Raw genomic sequence first — 14,870 nt, 5'->3', positions numbered from 1 at the left:
TAAACCTGGCTGTTGTGGCCATTTGAGGAGTAAACCAGCAGCTGGAAAATCTCTCCCACTGTCTCTCCCTCTCTGTGTATATGTGTCACATTCTGACTTTCAACTAAATAAATCTTTTAGTAAATAAACAGTAAAACAGACTAGATGAAGAAATCTCAGCACTGCTCCTGCTCCACTGGCTATGTTCATTCCCTTGTATTAAAATAATTCAGAGCAATGTCACAGGCTCAAAGGTAATTTGGAGGTGTTTTAGGTGTCACAATGCACATAATCTTTTATTCAAAAATCAAAAATTAACTTTCAATTTTCTTACCCTTGTTGAGCTTTCTGAAAGAGTTCTCTTAGTACTGATTGCCGGAACTGGACAGGTAAACTGAAGAGTAAGTTATCTTCAATGAAAATCTGGATTACTTCCTAGAACATATACAAAAAATTACATCCAGCTCAAAAATCTTGGCAAAGTTTCTTTACTTTAAAAGTCTTTTTATAATGGAAAATACAAGTTGAAGAAAAACATAAAAACACCTCACTGGTAAGACTGTTTCTAAAATCCTAAAATTACATTAAAGGTAAAAATACCCCTCTTTTATTAAAAATTGAAAATCATGGACCAAAATGAGAGTCAAGGAAAAAAATTAGTCAATAATAGACAAGTCAGCTATATTTTAAAGGTAGACTTACAAAGAGAGAGAAAAGGAAAGGAGAAAAAGATCTTCCATCCACTGGTTCCCTCCCCAAATGGCTACAAGAGCCAGGGCTGGGTCATGCAGAAGTCAGGAGCCAGGAGCTTCCTCCAGGTCTCCAACATGATTAGCAGGGGCCCAAGGACTGGGGTCATCTTCTGTTGCTTTCCCAGGTGCATTAGCAGGGAGCTGGATCAGAATTGGAGCAGCTGGGATTTGAACCAACAACCATATGGGATGCCAGCTTCACAGCAGCTTAACTCCGTATGCCCTAAAGCCAGCCTCTTTCATTCCCTTTAAACTTGGTTCATAAAACAAGCTTTTAAAAATAATTCAAATAAAAAAATGTGAAAAAACAATTCTAGAAAATATAAGTGGTTTAAAATATATTTAATGAACTACAGAAAATATGCACATCATTACACAGACTTCTCAGCTCTTTATCTTGGAGTGAAAGAGGACAGAAAGAAGAGGTGTTACGTGGGAGACCTGGAAGAAGCTCCTGGTTCCTGGCTTCAGATCAGCACAGCTCTGGCCGTTGTGGCCAACTGCGGAGTGAACTATCAGATGCAAGACCTCTCTCTCTCTCTCTGCCTCTCCTCCTTTCTCTGTGTAACTCTTTCAAATAAAATAACTAAATCTTAAAAAAAAAAAAAAAAAGAGGTGATAGTGAGAGAAGGCGGAGGATTTCTGCAGTTAAAGCTAATCTGAGGTTAACTCTAAAGAAGTGACAAAAATGGTTTCAAAACTACAGAACCATCACATTTCACCTACATAGCAAAATACAAGCAATGTAGGGGTCCACAGAAGCAAGTCAGCTACTCTCCAAATGTAAGAAAACACATCTGCTATAGCTGTTCAGCTATTGCTTCATCAGCTAAAACAACCACCAAAAAATCCCTGCAGTTCAAATAGAGAATCCTATTTAAGTAAAAGGCTGAATACGAGGCAGCACTGTGGCACAGTGGGTAAAGCCACTGCTTACAGTGCCAGCATCCCATATGGGAACCAGTTCAAGACCCGACTGCTCCACTTTCGATCCAGCTCTCTGCTATGGCCTGGAAAAGCAGTAGAAGATGGCCCAAGTCCTTGGTCCCTGCACCCACATGGGAGACCCGGAAGAAGCACCTGGCTTCTGATCAGCGCAGCTACAGCCATTACGGCCATCTAGGGAGTGAACCAGAAGATGGAGGACCCCTCTCTTTCTCTGCCTCTTTGTAACTTTGCCTTTCAAACAAATAAATCTTTAAAAAAAAAAAAAAAAAAAAAAAAAAAGAGGGGTGCCCATCGACCTGGCAGCCTTATAAAAAATAAATTTTTTAGAAAAGGCTGAATATAATTTCTAAGATATTCCTGCAAACATAGCTATAGTAATAAATTCCACTATCCCTTCTTAGCAACCCAATGTTTTAAAAAAAAAAAAATTATTTAAAAAAGTTACAAAGAGAGAGGGAAAAACAGAAAAGAGCTATCTGCCATCTACTGGTTCACTCTCCAGATGGTCACAATGGCCAGGGCTAGGCCAAGCCAAAGCCAGGAGCTGAATTCATCTTAGTCTCTCACATAGTGGCAGAGACCCAACCACTTGGGCCATCTTCCACTGCATTAGCAGGGAGCTGGAACAGAAGTAGAGCACTCAGGATGCAAATCGGTGCCCATACAGGATGCTGTTGTCACAGGCAGCTGCTTTACCTGCTAGACCACACCACCAGCCCACACAATTACATCATTTTTTTATTAAATATTTGTTTAGTTATTTGAAAGTCAGAGCTACAGAGAGACAGCGACAGCGACAGAAAGAGAAGTCTTCCATCCACTAGTTCACTCTCCAGATGGCCATAACAGCCAGTGGTGGGCCAGGCCAAAGCTTTCTTTCAGGTTTCCCATGTGGGTGGCAGAGGTTCAAATACTTGGGCCACCTTCCACTGCTTTTCCCAGGGCATGAGCCGGGAGCTGGATCAGAAATCAGAAATGGAGTAGCCTGGACTCAAACCAGCACCCATATGGAATGCCAGCATTGCAGACAGCAGCTTTACTGGCTATGCCACTATACAAGCAACCAGCACTTTTTTTCTTTTTTAAAGATTTATTTATGGGCCAGCACTATGGCACAGCGGGTTAAAGCCCTGGCCTGAAGCAGAAGCATCCCATACAGGCGCCGATTCTAGTCCCGGCTGCTCCTCTTCCAATCCAGCTCTCTGCTATGGCCTGGGAAAGCAGTAGAAGATGGCCCAAGTGCTTGGGCTCCTGCACTCATGTGGGAGACCTGGAAGAAGCTCCTGGCTCCTGGCTTCAGATCAGCTCAGCTCCGGCTGTTGTGGCCATCTGAGGAGTGAACCAGCGGATAGAAGACTTCCCTCTCTGTCTCTTCCCCTCTCTCTTTCAAATAAATAAATCTTAAAAAAAAAAAATTTATTTCAAAAGCACTTAAGAGGGGCTGGCGCTGTGGCATAGTGGGTAAAGCCACCGCCTGCAGTGCTGGCATCCTATACAGGCGCCGGTTTGAGTCCCAGCTACTCGACTTCCAATCCAGCTCTCGCTGTGGCCTGGGAAAGCAGTACAAGGTGGCCCAAGTCCTTGGGCCCCTGCACCTGCGTAAGAGACCCAGAAGAAGCTTCTGGCTCCTGGCTTTGGATCAGCACAGCTCCAGCCTGGGGGAATGAACCAGTGGATGGAAGACTTCTCTCTCTTCCTCTCCTTCTCTCTGTAACTCTGACTTTCAAATAAATAAATTAAAAAAGAAAGAAAGGAAGGCAGGCACTTAAGAGAGAAAGAGGAAACAGGAGAGACAGAGACAGATCTTCCACCCTCTGGTATACACCCTACATGGCTGCAACAGCTGGAGTTAGGCCAGCAAGAAACTAGGAGCCAGGAGTTTCTCCCAGGTCTCCCAAGTAGGTAACAAAAGCCCATGTGGTGGCTGGCGCTGCAGCTCACTAGGCTAATCCTCCACCTGTGGCACCGGCACACCAGGTTCTAGCCCCAGTCAGGGTGCCAGATTCTGTCCCGGTTGCCCCTCTTCCAGGCCAGCTCTCTGCTGTGGCCCGGGAGTGCAGTGGAGGATGGCCCAAGTGCTTGGGCCCTGCACCCCAGGGGAGACCAGGAGAAGCACCTGGCTCCTGCCTTCAGATCAGCGCGGTGTGCCGGCCACAGCACGCCAGCCATGGCGGCCATCAGAGGGTGAACCAACGGCAAAGGAAGACCTTTCTCTCTGTCTCTCTCTCTCTCTCACTGTCCACTCTGCCTGTCAAAAAAAAAAAAAAGAGCCTATGTGGTATGCTGCACTGCAGCAGTGGCTTTACTCACTATGTCACAACACCAGTCCCCACAATTACATCTTATCATGTATCTTACCTGATAGCTGCCAGATCTCAAACAAATATGGACTTGACTATATGGAGTCAACTGTTGAGATGTACTATCAGAAGAAGGTACAAGAACATCACATGCTTGACAATAGCCAGCTAACCGCTTCTCATCTATGGTACAATGAAGAGACAATGAACCTATCTGTAAAGTAAGAGGTATATATCATTATCCATTAATGTAATATATACTATAGTCCAGCACCCTCACAGTGCATTTTAATAGCAATAAATTCCAAGCTGGAGAGCTAAAAAAATGAAAAAGTTAAAGGTCACAGAAGGAGTCAGCAAACTATTGCTTACAACTGAAATTGGGCCCCAGTCTGTTGTTGTTCATCATCTGAGCTAACAGCAACACCTAAGCAATGCAAATGGATTTGAAGAGTTGTGAAAGGAAAGAGAAAAATAAGAATAAGCAAAAGATGACAAATTTTGCTCACAAAGTTTAAAATATTTACCATGTGGCCCTTTACAAAAAACATTAGCCAATCTCTAGTTCTGAATTTTCAGGCCAACAAACAAAAGGTGGACATTAATATCATTCAAAGCAGGTATGACAAGTTAGACATTAACAATGAGTGAACAATATTAAAATCAAGCTTAAACATTTTAAAATATATGTGTCAAGTAGATATTTAAAGGCAATAAAAAATAAAATAATCATAGTTCAAATGGAAAGAATAAAAACCCTTCTACTAAAACATAAAATTTTTCACAGAAAGACACATTTTGAAAAATAGTGAATTTTGAGTTATTATACTTGAAATGCTATAACATTATAAATCTGATGAGTTCCTCAAAATAAAAAAGGTATTAGGTATTTTTTTTAAGATTTATTTATTTGAAAGGCAGAGCCAGAGAAGAAGAGGGAAAGACAGAGAAATGATCTCCCATCCATCTAGAGGTTCACTCCCCTAATAGCCCCAATGGCTGGAGTCCAAACACTCAGCTCCTGGTTGCCACTGCTTCCCCAGGCATTATTAGCAGGGAGCTGGAGCAGAAGTGGAGCAGCAGGGACTCAACTCACACTCTTTTGGAAGGCCAGCATTACAATAGGCAGCTTAACCTGTTAAACAATGCAGTCCCCAAGATGGGAATTCCTAATGGGTCTAGAATAGATCTAAACTGGGGTCAGTAACATGGCATAAAAGATTAAGCTGCTATCTGCATTGCTGCCATCTCACATGAGTGCTGGTTTGAGTTCTGGCTTCTCTACTTCTGATCCAGGTCCCTGCTAATACACTTGGGAAAGCAGCAGAAAATGGTCTCCATGAGGGAGATCTGGAGGAGGTTCTTGGCTCCTGGCTTTGGGCCTGGCCCAGCCCTGGCCATTGGTGGCCATTTGGAAAGTGAACCAGCAGATGGAAGATTGACCTTTCACTCTCTCTCCCTCTTTCAAATAAATAAAAGTAAATCTAAAAAAAAAAATAGATCTGAATTAAACCTGTTGGGCATTTAAATCAATGTTTCTATTAAAGAAATGAGATTGAAACAGGAAGTTTTCCAGGCACGTAAAAACCTAGTTATACACTTTGAAATTCAGTAGCCTGAATGGAAAAAAATGCAAATGATAAACACATAAAAAGGTTTGTCCTTATTAGCAATTAAGGAAAAACAAATTTATAAAAGATATATTTTACCCATTAGCAAAATACAAAAATTTTAAGACACTTACTACTGATTAGAATACTGAGAGAAATGTACCTGGAAGCCAATTTTCTATACAATATAGCTTTTAAAAAAATTAAGAACCGGGCTGGCGCTGCGGCTCACTAGGCTAATCCTCCGCCTAGCGGCACCGGCACACCGGGTTCTAGTCCCAGTCGGGGCGCCGGATTCTGTCCCGGTTGCCCCTCTTCCAGGCCAGCTATCTGCTGTGGCCAGAGAGTACAGTGGAGGATGGCCCAGGTGCTTGGGCCCTGCACCCCATGGGAGACCAGGAAAAGCACCTGGCTCCTGGCTCCTGCCATCAGATCAGCGCAGTGCACCGGTCGCAGCGCGCTGGCCGCGGCGGCCATTGGAGGGTGAACCAACGGCAAAGGAAGACCTTTCTCTGTCTCTCTCTCTCACTGTCCACTCTGCCTGTCAAAAATTAAATAAATAAATAAATAAATAAAATTAAGAACCATTAACAAGGTGATTAGAAAATTAGCCCATAAACACTTGAAATGGCAATAAATACCAAAATTTTCCATTCTGTGAAAATTTCAGACATAATATTTGTTGCAAAGTTGCTATTAAGTGGTATGTTTATTGCTCAATTTACATCTTTACAGATTCTTATACATAGGATGGTGAGACATAATGGGTTGAAATCATGTAAAATTTAAAAAATTTATGCTTGGAGGCATAAATACTACAAGTTTATAATAAATAAAGATGAAATAACCTAAGTGCTCAAATAGAACATAAATGAAGTATATCAGAGTATAGCCACTTAATCGAATGATACATTTAATATACTTATCCAAAAATTTAAGCAAAAAAACAAAACAGTATATATATGAGCTTAACTGCACAAAAATTTAAAGAAAAAAAAAAAAGGAAGAAAATATACTAAAAGGGATTATCTCCAGGTGGTTAATAGATTCTTTAAAACCAGCTTTTAGTATTTTTTTGAACTTCCATAGATGTTTTAAGGGACTAAATATTATGTACTTAACATGGTTGTATTTACCTCGGCAATTAGTTCTTTTGTTCTAAAAAATTTTTCTCTGGCATTTTCATAGACAGCTGAGTTTGTGGAGCCTTGCTGGAAGTATGCAGCACCCAAATCATAACACACCTGAAATGGTAATACAAACCAATTTGCTTAATCACTGCTGATGTACTTAAGAGCTGACAGAACTCAAGTTTACCTCAGGAAAACACACGGGAAAAAAAGGACATAGAAAAAAAAAAATTTCAGAGAACAATCAATGCTCTTTGTCAATAGTAACAGAAAATAACCATGACTGGCTTTAGGTAGCCTAAAGGAAGACGGTGAAAGCCAAAGAACTAGGTTAGGAAACAAAAGGGGCAAGTGAGATATGCAGTCAGGACAAGAGTCCACACTGTCCAGTGAAGATGCATGCCACTATAGAACTCGTCAACATTAGCCTTCCACAGCATACAAAACACACAGTCGGGAGCACTAGCTACATTCTTGCCGCTACCATTCCTGAAAACTAGAGTTTACTGTCACTATTGCTGCTACCCACCAACATAACAGACTCTGCATCCCACACTTCTTTTACTTACTAGTTCCTGACTCACCTCACAGTCTAAAGTTCATCTGTCATCAAATCTATTTGACATGCCTATCCTCAAGCAGGCGGGACAGAGAAAGCCACTATCTGGGAGTTTTCAATTAGTTACACAGCAAGCAGGCTCTGCCACCCACCAAGTCTCAAAGGCAGGAAATTCTTCCAACATAAGAGAGGAACAGATGCTGTAGAGTCTGTTTAAAAAGGGGAGGCAGTGTCCACCATAACTGATTGGCTGGAGTAAATTTAAAAACAGCTTTAAAATGACAATATGGCGCAGGTGTTTGGTTGGCACAGCACTTAAGATGCCATTTAGGATGCCCACATCCCATGTGAGAGTCCCAGGGTACAAGTCCCAACTCCACTTCAGATTCTAGCTTCTTGCTAATGCACACCCTGGGAGGCAACAAAGACTCAAGTAGTTGGGCCCCGCCACCCATGTGGGAGACTCAAACTGAGTTCCTAGCTCCAGGTTTCAGCCTGGCACAGCCCCAGCTTTTGTGGACAATTGGGACAGCGCCAGCAGATAGGGAGTTCTCTGTCTCTCCGCAATTCAACCAGATAAAAAAATATGTTTCCAGTTATCTTTTCCTAATCACAGAATTTTTATTTTTTCTAATAACTTTCTAGAGTGATACCCAGTTATATTCCAGGGCCAGTGTTGTGGTGTAGCAGGTTAAGCCTCCACCTATGAGGCTGGCATCCCATATGGGCACCGGTTCCAGCCTTGGCTGCTCCATTTTTTTTTTTTTTTTTAAGATTTATTTGATTTATTTGAAAGAGTTACAAAGAGAGGCAGAGCCAGAGAGAGGTCTTCCTTCCATTGGTGCATTCCCCAGATGACCGCAACAGCCAGAGTTGAGCTGATCTGAATCCAGGAGCCTCTTCCAGGTCTCCCACGTGGGTGCAGGGGCCCAAGGACTTGTTGCCATCTTCTACTGCTTTCCCAGGCCATAGTAAAGAGCTGGATCTAAAGTAGCACAGCCAGAACTGGAATCAACCCCATACAGGGTTTTAACCAGTTGTGCCACAGATCTGGCTCCGGCTGCTCTACTTTTGATCCAGCTCCCCACTAATGTGCCTGGGAAAGCCTTGGGCCCCTGCATGCAAGTGGGAGACTGAGAAAAAGCTTCTGGCTACTGGCTTTCGCCTGGCCCAGACCCAGCCTCTGTGGCCATTTGGGGAGTGAACCAGCAGATGGAAGATCTCTCTCTCTCTTCCTCTCTCTATAAGTCTGCCTTTCAAATAAATAAAAAATAAATCTTTTTTTAAATAAAAAGATACTTATTCCTCTTCCAATCCCTAAGCTGAAATGGTGTCTCATACTATTATATAATTATGTAACCATGCCTTACTGATGTGCTTTACAGATAGTTTTGTCTCATTCAATGAATTAAGATTAATTTCCTCAGCCCCTTCAACATGCTTTGTGCTATTTATCCCATATTGACTGACTGACTTTCATTCCAGACAGCACCTCCCATTTGGGTAAGGGGATAGTAAAGGAGTAAATACACACATACACACACACACACACAAACACACACACGCAAACATATTACAGTTTTAGATAATTCCCTCTTTTCAGGCAAAGACTGAGTATAAAATATCAAAATGTTATTCTCAAGTATTACTATAACTGACTAGCTATTAAAAGGAGTTTTAAATGCTGAAGTTATTAAGAGGTAGTCAACAGATTAAAAACAAAATAAAAAAATCCTAAAAACAATGCTGCTGTCAACAACAGTAACACCATTTGGTTTTCTGGGAAAAAACTTCAAGATTTTTCTGTTGAGTCTTATGTCAATTTCAGTAATGTAAACCGTATAAGAGCAGGTGTTGTGACACAGTGGGTTAAGCAACAGCACAGAACACCCACATACCATTTGGAGATGCTGGTTCAAGTCCTGGCTACTTGGCTCTAATTCAACATTCTGCTAATGTATCCTGGGGAACAGCCAATGATAACGTTGGGCCCCAGTCACCCATGTGAGATATACAGATGGAATTCATGGCTACTGGCTTCACTCTGGCCCAGCCCTGGCAGAGAGCCAATCATCTGGTGAAAGATATCACTCTCTCTCTCTCTGCCCCTGCCCCTGCATGATGCCCCATCACTCTGCCTTTCAAGTAGATGAAAATAAACATTTTTTTAAAAAGAATATATTTTAAATATTAGTAGGCCAGGAAATGAATATTATCATTATTTCAAAAAAAGGAAATTATGACTCTACTATGTAATTTAAAGAAACTTTTATAAAGTTTATCTAGTACATCTGGGTTCGTTCTTTTAGGAGTTCTTCAGTTTATCTCATTCACCATATTGTGAAAATCAAAAATGTCACCAACAGCTTTGAAACAATACCAGATACCTTTCTACACACAAGTTCAACCAATGAGTTAAAAGGGTACCAGGTATCAAAACCTCATTACTACTACCCTTACTGTAAATTATATTTCACCAGCTCTGGAAAAACAATGATGGGCTTTAGTTTAGAAACCAACTAATCTAAATAGGTCTCAACACTGTCATAACTATTTCTGCCTCTTTCCAGTATGAGACATAGACATGAACATAGCTAAGCCAACTCACACAATTACAAGAAAAAGAACACAGTTTAAAAGGCCACTATCCTAGTGACCCTGTTTAGGCAATCACTGAATTATTTTAAAATTTCTATTAAGGGGCCAGCACTATGGTGTAGAGGTAAAGCTACTGTCTGCAGCACTGGCATCCGACATGGGCACTGTATCAAGTCCCAGCTGCTCCATTTCTGATCCAGCTCTCTGCTATGGCCTGGGAAAGCAGCAGAAGATGGCCCAAGTCCTTGGGTCCCTGCACCCATGTGGGAGACCTGGAAGAAGCTCCAGGCTCCTGGCTTCAAATCAACCCAGCTCCAGACATTGTGGCCATTTGGGGAGTGAACCAGTAGATGGATGATCTCTCTTCCCCCCTCTGCCTCTCTGTAAATATTTATTTATATTTCAAATAAATAAATAAATCTTAAAAAAAAACCACAAAATTCCTATTAGACTTAAGGTTCTGTGGTTTTAGAAAAGATACAGAATATGAGACTTGAAATAGTTTACAATCCAGCAAGGAAAAATAAAATATTATTAAACAGTAAACATTAACTGAAAGCTGTCAGAGGAACAAGGCAGTTGAAGTTAGAGAAAGTAGACAAATTTAAGCTCACTAAAAGGCCGGACACTTTCTGTAGGGGTTTAGATTCTTTAATATCTAGCACAGTATTTTTTCTTCACTCTGATTAGATTTCTAACAACACAAGTCACTTCCATACTCAACTATGTCCTCAGGATTTAAACTCTGCCTCCCAAATACAACTGAGAAACTATTTCAGTGACAGCAGATCACATGAAATTTCCCTTCCACTCCTTTCAGGAAAATCTCAAATAAAGTTACGAATCAAATACAATGCAAAGTTTTGACAAATCTTAAAATCAAACATAAAAGGGCAAAAAATAAATTCTAATTAAAAATATCGTGATGATCTCAAATAATACTTTCCAAAAACACTGCTATAAATTAAGTATGAAATAAATACCTGGCACTGCATTTCCTCAGTTCTGATTTTCAATCCAGCAGTACAACTCTCAGTTTCTCCATTTACCATGCCTGGTTCCATGGCCAATAAATCTAGAGTTCTCATTGTGTGGACATACAGATCCTTGTTCAATTTTAGGGCTGCCTCTAGTACCAAGATAGAATCAGCAGCTTGTTCTTTTAGCTACAACAATTAGTAAATAAAATACAAAAACTGCAATTAATTATATTAACCAAAAAATACTTATAGGATACCTAGTAACTTAGTGTTGTGAGCTATTAAAAAATGTGCTGGGGCTGGAGTTGTGGCGTAGCGGGTTAAGCCACTGCTGGGGATACTTGCATCCCATATGGGTGGCAGTTCATGCCCTAGTTGCTTTACTTCTAAACCAACTTCCCGATAATGAGCCTGCGAAAGCAACAGAAGATGGCCCAAGTGCTTGGGCCCCTGCAACCCACATGTGGGAGATCTGGATGAAGTTCTGGTCTTCTGATTTCAGCTTGGCACACTTGGAAAGTCAACCACCATTGCAACCACCTTGGGAAGTGAACCAGCAGATGGAAGATATCACTCTAACTCTGCCTTTCAAATGAAATAAATAAATTTTTTAAAATTTTAAAAAACTACTTCAAGGGTGGGCGACTGGTATAGCAGTTAAGACATCACTTCAAATACCCACATCCCATATCAGAGTGCCTAGGTTCAATTCCTGCCTCTGCTCCCAATTCTATCTTCCTATTAATGTGACCCTGAGAGGCAGCAGGTGATAAAGGGCTCAAGTACTTGAGTCCCCGATACCACACAGGAGACCAGGACGGAGTTCTTAACTCCTCCCTTCAGACCGGACCAGCCCTAGCTATTGTGGGCATCTGGAGAATGAACCAGCAGATGAAGATCTTTCTCTACCTTTCAAATAAATAAAACTAAATAAAATTTTTAACAAAGAAGATTTGCATTGTTTCACTCGACCTATGGAAAAAACATTTGGAGCAGGTGTTGTGCAGTAGGACTTCCGCAGCTCCACTTCCAATCCAGCTCCTTGCTAATACATCTGGGAGACACTGGATAATGCTTGGGGCCTTGCTACCCACAGAGGAGACCCACATGGAACTCCTTGTTCCTGTCTTCAGCTTGGCCCTTGCAGTCATTTGGGAAGTGAATCAACCAATGGATGGAAGCTCGCTCTCTGCCTTATAAATTAATTAATTTTTAATGAAATATTTGTATGCTTCAATGTGCCAGTCATGTTACTAAGCTCTAAGTAGCAACAATAAAATAATGTAGGTTTTTTTGTTTCCATATTGAAAATATTACAGATTTGTTTTACAAACATACAGACGGTTTATCTTTACTACCCAGTCCCTCTATCTACAAGGTATCTAACACTATAGGTGTTGACTACAAAGGTCATTTTACAGAACCTCCTACATTTTTCCTTTGACATTAAGCATATCAATTTTAAAATGACTGCTATAATTTTCTGATTATATGATTAATTTTAAAATAGTGTAAAATTTTTTTAATTTTATTTTACGAAACTTTTAAAAAAGGTTTATTTATTTATTTGAAAGGCAGAGTTAGAGAGAGGCAAGGAGAGAGAAGAGACATCTTCCATCCACTGGTTCATTCCCCAGATGGCTTCAACAGCAGGGACTGGTTCAGGCTGAAGCCAGCAGCTTCTTCGAGGTCTCCCACGTGGGTACAGGGACCCAAGCACTTGGGCCATCTTCTATTGCTCTCCTAGGCCATAGCAGAGAGCTGGATCAGAAGTGGAGCAGCCAGGTCTTGAACTGGTGCCCATATGGGATGCCAGCACTGCAGGCAGCAGCTTTACCTGCTAAGTCAGAGCACCAGCCCCTAGTGTAGAATTTTTTAAGAACACAAAACAATATAAAGCTACCATTCCTAAGACTGATTGATCTATTTACTACAATACAATGAAACAGGGAATAGTGCTATGGCGTAGCAGGTAAAGCCGCTGCCTACAGCACTAGCATTCCATATGGGTGCTGGTTCAAGTCTGGCTGTTCCACTTCTGATCCCGTTCCCTGCTAATGAACCTGGGAAAGCAGCAGAGGATGGCTGAGGTCCTTGGGCCCCTGCACCCACATGGGACACCCAGAAGCTCTGGGCTTCGGATCAGCCCAGCTCAGGCCATTGTAGCCACTGGGGGAATAAACAGCAAATGGAAGATGGATCTGTTTCTCCCTCTCTTTCTAACTCTGCCTTTCAAATAAATAAATATTTAAAAAAAATATATATATATGTGCACACATATATAATGAAAGAGTCAACAGAACAGGTAGAAAAATGCCAGCAAAGCTAAAAAACATGTATACAGTGTTACACATATTCTAACATTAAAAACCTTGACATCACTGAACCTCAACAACTCTCATACACCTAAGAAGCATGTATGCTCTAAACATGTTCCAGAAATGTCAGTGTAACTGATACTAATACTTACCACTTTCAAAATATTTTCCGTTAGCTCTTTTTCCTGCTGCATTTGATTCATACTAAAAAAGAAATGAGAAGTATTAAATTTATTCAAACTGAAAAATTGAAAACTTAAAAGCACCATTTTTGAAAGTCATGTTCAATTTATTATTTTATTTTAATATTTATTTATTTATTTGAAAGGCAGAGTTACAGAGAGGCAGAGACAGAGAGGTCCTCCATCTGCTGGTTCACTCCCCAAATGGCTGCAACGGCTGGAGCTGGAGTGATCTGAAGCCAGGAGCTTCTTCCAGAACCCCCATGCAGGTGCAGTGGCCCAAGGACTTAAGCCATCTTCTACTGTTTTCCCAGGCCACAACAGAGAGTTGGATCAGAAGCACTGCAGCCAGGAGTCGAACCAGTGTCCATATGGGATACCCACTATACCACAGCGCTCTGGCCCTGAGGTTCAATTTAATACATGTATTTTCAATGCTATTTTTTCTAAGCTTGAAAAATCAAACAAAACCCCAACTTTCAGTATGTCTTTAATTCACCAGTATTTTCTCATTTGCTATTCATTAAAAAGAAAATCCCCAATTTAAAGTAAAACCTGGGGCCAGCATTGTAGCACAGTGGGTAAAGCTGCCACCACCTGCAAAGCTAGCATCCCATACGGGCACTGGTTCATATCCAGCTGCTCCACTTCTGATCCAGCTCTCCGCTAACAGCCTGGAAAAAACAGTGGAGGATAAACCAAGTGCTTGGGCCCCCACCACCCATGTGGGATATGCAGATGGAGTTCTAGGCTCCCGACTTCAACTTGGCCCAGCCTCAGTTGTTGCAGTCATCTGGGGAATGAACCAGCAGATGGAAGATCTATCTCTGCCTCTCTCTGTACTCTGTACTTCTGCCCTTCACATAAACAAATCTCAAAAAAAAAAAAAAAAAAAAAAAAAGGAGTAGAACCTACTAACAACAAAAGTTCATAGACAGGTCAGTTCTTGCCCTACTTGTTAAAGACACTAGTTGGGACACCAGTGTTCCACATTACAGTGCCTGGGTTCAAGTCCCAGATCTGCTCATGATTTCAGCTTCCTGTTGATGTACTCCTGGTGAGGCAGCAAATGATTGGATCCCAGCCATCTATGTCCAGGTCCCCTACTCTGGACTTCAAGCCTTGCTGGCATCTGAAGACTAAACCAGCAGATGGGTGAGCTCTCATTTATCTTTTTCTCTAGTCTCTCCCTCTAATGAAATTTAAAAAGAATTTTAAAAAGCACTCAATTACACTGAATTAGAAACTATGTCAAATTCTGGATAAGCTGCTTCCCAGAAGTTGACAATTAGGTTTAAAAATCCAGATATGGGGGCCAATGTTGTGGCACAGAGGGTTAAGTCACCACCTGCAAAGTTGGCATCCCATATTGAGGTACTGGTTTGAGTACTGGCTGTTCCATTTTTTTTACAGATTTTATTTTGATTTATTTGACAGGTAGAGTTACAGACAGTGAGAGAGAAAGACAGAGAGAAAGGTCTTGCTTCCATTGGTTCACTCCCCAAATGGCTGCC

The 14,870-nt window shown here is 41.3% G+C and overlaps 1 protein-coding gene across 1 annotated transcript in view; it reads right to left on the bottom strand.

Annotated features, from left to right (window-relative positions):
* Window positions 1-14,870, bottom strand: part of INTS8 (integrator complex subunit 8) — a 72,006-nt gene that overhangs the window by 51,100 nt on the left and 6,036 nt on the right. The window contains exons 5-9 of the mRNA XM_002710696.5: window positions 13,327-13,378; window positions 10,860-11,042; window positions 6,726-6,833; window positions 4,038-4,193; window positions 314-414 (exon numbers count right to left, since the gene is read on the bottom strand). Coding sequence (XP_002710742.1) covers window positions 314-414; window positions 4,038-4,193; window positions 6,726-6,833; window positions 10,860-11,042; window positions 13,327-13,378 — 600 coding nt within the window. The remainder of the gene's footprint in view (window positions 1-313; window positions 415-4,037; window positions 4,194-6,725; window positions 6,834-10,859; window positions 11,043-13,326; window positions 13,379-14,870) is intronic.

The sequence above is a fragment of the Oryctolagus cuniculus genome, chromosome 6 (genome assembly GCF_964237555.1).
Source record: "Oryctolagus cuniculus chromosome 6, mOryCun1.1, whole genome shotgun sequence".
NCBI lineage: Eukaryota > Metazoa > Chordata > Mammalia > Lagomorpha > Leporidae > Oryctolagus > Oryctolagus cuniculus.
The sequence above is the reverse complement of the archived record's forward strand: the minus strand, read 5'-3'. Positions and strand labels throughout refer to the sequence as shown.